The following is a 4665-nucleotide window of genomic DNA, read 5'->3' on the forward strand; positions in this document are numbered from 1 at the left end:
TTCAATTTATAAATATTTTAAATCGATATTAAATGGGTAAGACGTAAGATTAAGATTTTTTAAATTTATAAATATTTTAAATCCATAATAAATGGGTAAGAGTAAGATTTTTTCTATTTTTAAATATTTTAAATCGATAATATGTTAGTAAAAATTTTAATTAATTAGTATAATTTTTTTAAAAATATATAAAGTAATAAAAGTGTAATGATAAATTTTATTTTTAATTAATAAATATTTTAATAGATAATAAATGGTGTTAAACAAGTGATAATTTTTTAAAAATTTATTATTTTAGATATAAGGTAATAAAAAGTGAATTCATAAATTTGATTTTTAAAATAATAAAAAAGTATTCAATTTTTTATCATTTAATGACGTGGCATCTTACCTGGCATAGGACGTGTCGGAATAGTGATGTGGCAGTCGATGTATCCATCTACTGACGCAGTGCAGATGACATGTGACATGTAATCAGTCAATACTTACGTGTCACCTTTGACTATACACATGTACAGTGGACCGATCAAAGTTGGGTACTTTTCAAAATAAGTTCATAGAGTCGTCATTTTTCAAAATATGTTTTTGAAATTGGGTATTTTGGTAAAAATCCCTTAATCCGTTTTTTCTTTCACTCTGTGTAAAAGGGAAAGAGGGTTGGACTATTCAGATTAGCCTCGTTTCGTTAACTAGTGAAATTAAAATTCATGTTACAAAATCTCTTTGATTTTTGTCTATCTCTCTTTATTTTTTATCGTTGTATGTGACTCAGATGAGCTGAAAAAGAGTAAACCAGCTTAGAAATGACTTGGTGGCAAGCATTTGTGTCAAATCATGATCCAAATGATGATCGACTTTCCCTTCTGGCCAATCCTAACTTGTACTAGGCTACTGATTTGGATTTTCACTCTAACGCAGCAGGGTCACCAATTAGGGGTGGCATCTTGGTTCGATTTGATTTAACGGGATCTCGAGATCCAAATAAGGTTCGTTTGAGTTAATGAGTCGAGCTGAATTGAACTATGGTTCGGTTCGATTTGAAAGCTCGCGAGCCAGCTCGTTAACGGGTTCGGGACTCGGGACTTGGAGCAAGAGCTGGGGGGGGGCTCCCATCGTCTCTGCCGAGCCCTTCCAATCGGTTTGCTATGGCCGACTCCGTCACCGTCGACAGCTGCTCGCTGGCCGCCTTTGCCGTTGCTCGGTTCGATTTCTTTCTCCCCTCGTCTACCTTCTCTTCCGTCAGCCCCAACGACAGGTCCTTGCTGGTGCCACTAGACCCCCTTCCCTCTGCGTCGTCTCGGTGGAAAACCAGAGACCTAAGTTGGAGAAATAATTCCCTCCCCCTGCGCGCAAAGACATCGTGTGATTTCACATGTGCGAGATCATAAGCAAGTGAAAAAAAACTTCTTCTTGAACTCAGGTTGTTCCTTCCTCATGGCTCTTGAAAAGACTCAAATTGTTTGAGGTACTCTCTTATTGCTAACTCCATTCAAGTTTTTCTGAAAAATAGATTAGTAGCATTTTAGAACTGCTGCTGTATGAATTCATTCTCCGAAGAAAAAACGAAAATGGGCATACGATTAAGTCATCCAAAACCATTTTTCTTAATTTTTTTCTCTGTCTCCATGATCTGGTTTTCTAGTCCTTGAATCAGAACGATGTAATTGAGTACAAATAGACAAAACTAGTGTTATTTTTCAAAAGAATATTTTTGTATTTGATATTGAATAAAGTTTATATATAATTATGTAATTTTTATGAATAATTTTATGCGGAGTTAATATACAGAGGTTATGTCCAATTTTAAATAGAGGTTATGCTCAATTTTATGTAAAATGTATGTATAATTTTATATATAATTTATTTGACTTGTATTTTATGTAAAGTTTTAAATATAAGTTAGAGTTCGAACTCAGTAAAAAATATTAAGCTTGAACTTGATTACAATTTTAGGCTCGAGACTAAGCTCGGCTCGAGGTCGAGTTCAAAATATTTAAATCAAACTCGGCTCAAACATAGACATATTCGGGCTCGGCTCTTGGCTCTCTCGGCTCCTGGCTCCCCTCGATGCCACCCTTAGGATTCATCGTGTAACCCACGAAAGAAAAGAAATTCACCATCAAAACTGTTTTCTTACCTCGCTCACCTTCCATGCAGCAGCCATTAATGAACTCATTCCTCTTTTCCGTTCCTCTGGAACCTCAAAATTGAAATGGTAATCAAACGCAGCCATTTCTGTTCATTTCTTGGGACATTAGCTCCGGACAAAAAGCCAACCCTCTCACCAAGTGACTCGTGTCTGTTTGTAATTATGTTACCATAAGATCAGTGTTCCCCACCTCATCTGCAGAGGGTGAAAGCTGGAATTTCTGAGGAAGAGGGAGACAAAGTGCAGAGTGGAGGATGGGGTGAATTCGCAGAGACGGAGATTTAATGAGAGGGCTGAGAGGTTCTCGTAAAAGGGTCCCCCACTCCGTACCATGAGAGACTACCAAGGTGCCTTCTTGCCCACTGGGTCCTACCACCCGAGCATTATATGTGTCATTGTGAAATGATGGAAAGCCAGGTCGGTTAAGGGTCACTGTGAAGTTGGACAGTCCACACACACACCCACACGCCTTAGCTTCTCTCTCTCTCTGCTTCCTTCCTTTCCCTTCTCCCTCCCTAATAAAGCCCTCTCACTGTCCTTTCACTCTTTGTGCTCTTTCTCTTCCTCCTCTCTTCCTCCTCTCTTCCTCCCAAGTCCCAACCCTTCTTCTCTCTCTTCCCTACCTGAGGAGTAAGAACTGCTCTCACGTACATTTAGTCTCCAATTTGGACCGAAGCTGGTCAGGTTGTTACCTTTGGTTTCTCTCTCGATACTGGATTACAGAGCAACAGCGAGTGAAGGCGCTGGTGAGTGACGGGTGTCTTTTTGTCATTCAGAACCGATGGGCCTTCCTCACTGCCTCGTCAATTGCTCCCACGTACGTGACCGTAGCGCTGAGGAATGACATTTTTTTGGCTATCGTACCACCCTCTGCATTTATCCATGACTTCGACGAGCCATTTATGATCAGTTTAGCTACTGTGTTCCACCTCCGACACACTCATTTCTCCGAAGCTAATTTCTCCCCTTCATCCTCGTCTCAGCCAAGGAGGCCGACCGTAACTGATAACGCCCGCTCTTGCTCTCAATGGCGGATCATCCAAATTCAGAAGCTGAGAGTAGCAGCAACTCCGCCTCCTTGCCGTCCTCCCCTTCCTCCTCTTCGCTGTCGCAATCGCTACCACCTCAGTACAACTCCGCAGCTCTGGCCCAATCCAACGAATCCAAGACGCAGGACTCTGACTTGGCGGCGAAGAAGAGCAAGAGAATCCGAGATTGCAGCAAGCACCCTGTCTACCGAGGGGTTCGCATGCGGAATTGGGGCAAGTGGGTGTCCGAGATACGCGAGCCGAGGAAGAAATCCAGAATATGGCTCGGCACCTTCCCCACGCCGGAGATGGCTGCGCGCGCCCACGACGTCGCCGCCCTCAGCATCAAGGGCAACTCAGCCATACTGAATTTTCCCGAACTCGCCGAGTCTCTGCCTCGTCCAGCCACTCTATCTCCACGAGACGTCCAAGCGGCAGCTGCCAAGGCGGCTGCCATGGATAAGTTCAGTGCGGCTTCGCCGGCCCCAGTGCCAGATGAATTGAGTGAGATCGTGGAGCTGCCTCGATTGGGTGAGAGCTTCGGCTCCGCCGACTCACCCAACGACTTCGTGTTCGTAGACTCGTCAGACAGTTGGATGTACGCGCCGGCGCCGTGTCTGGAGAGCCTGGACGACTGCGACCGCTTCTTCTCGGACCAGTTGCCAGCGCCGGAGAGTATGATCCCCAGCAGCTTTGGTGCCTTCCTGTGGGATTACTAGTGCTTGACTGCTTGTTTTAGCCCTTCACTTTTTCTCGGGGGTTAAAAACGAAAATGTTTTAATCTTTTTCCTGTTTCTCTTTGGTTTTTCTTTGGGTGATGCTCCCCTCATCACTTCAGTGAACTGTACAGCGTCAAGAAAGAAAGAAAGACAAGAGGGAAATGAACTTCTTTTGTTTGTTTGATGTACAAACTTTCAGAGGCTTCCCCCCTACCTTCATTCTCCTCTTCTTTTTTCCTTCTGCCTCTGTTAATGAGCTTGGAGATTTCAATTTTGAATAATAGAACTCAGGCGCACCAACTTTTGAGACTCTGTTTAAACAGAAATATCTTTCTCAACTTTGTCGCTGTAAGTCTTTCACTCTCACTCCTCTTTCTTGAGCTTCAGATCTTTTACGAACTTCCCATTGTATTTTGTGTCGTGTCATTGGAAGGAAGCTCCATCCATCTTCTTTCACTTTCCTTTTTTACTCTTTCATTTTCATTAAATCTTTGAAAATGGTATCTGCGAATTGGGTGTCAGATTCTGAAGCTCTTCTGTTCAATTATCACCGCAAGAACAATCGGTTTACTCTTTCATTTTCATTAAATCTTTGAAAATGGTATCTGCGAATTGGGTGTCAGATTCTGAAGCTCTTCTGTTCAATTATCACCGCAAGAACAATCGGCCATTCGGCTGAAACTTCGACGGAGACCAGAAAATAAAAAAAAGTTTACTCATCTATCTCTATATCACCCAGGAAGCAAACCCTGTGCAGCTCGAAATAGTG

At 42.5% G+C, this 4665-nt stretch overlaps 1 protein-coding gene across 1 annotated transcript; it reads left to right on the forward strand.

The window, feature by feature from the left end:
• Positions 1-2995: 2995 nt before the first annotated feature.
• Positions 2996-4268, forward strand: LOC137936947 (ethylene-responsive transcription factor TINY-like). The gene has a single exon (XM_068781925.1). The coding sequence runs from the start codon at positions 3177-3179 to the stop codon at positions 3894-3896; it is 720 nt and encodes a 239-aa protein (XP_068638026.1). The 5' UTR covers positions 2996-3176; the 3' UTR covers positions 3897-4268.
• Positions 4269-4665: the final 397 nt, after the last annotated feature.

Source organism: Aristolochia californica, unplaced genomic scaffold (assembly GCF_029961685.1).
Source record: "Aristolochia californica isolate CCGP_79_NKW_82.1479 unplaced genomic scaffold, dmAriCali1.0.hap1 SCAF_7, whole genome shotgun sequence".
In the NCBI taxonomy this organism is placed as follows: domain Eukaryota; kingdom Viridiplantae; phylum Streptophyta; class Magnoliopsida; order Piperales; family Aristolochiaceae; genus Aristolochia; species Aristolochia californica.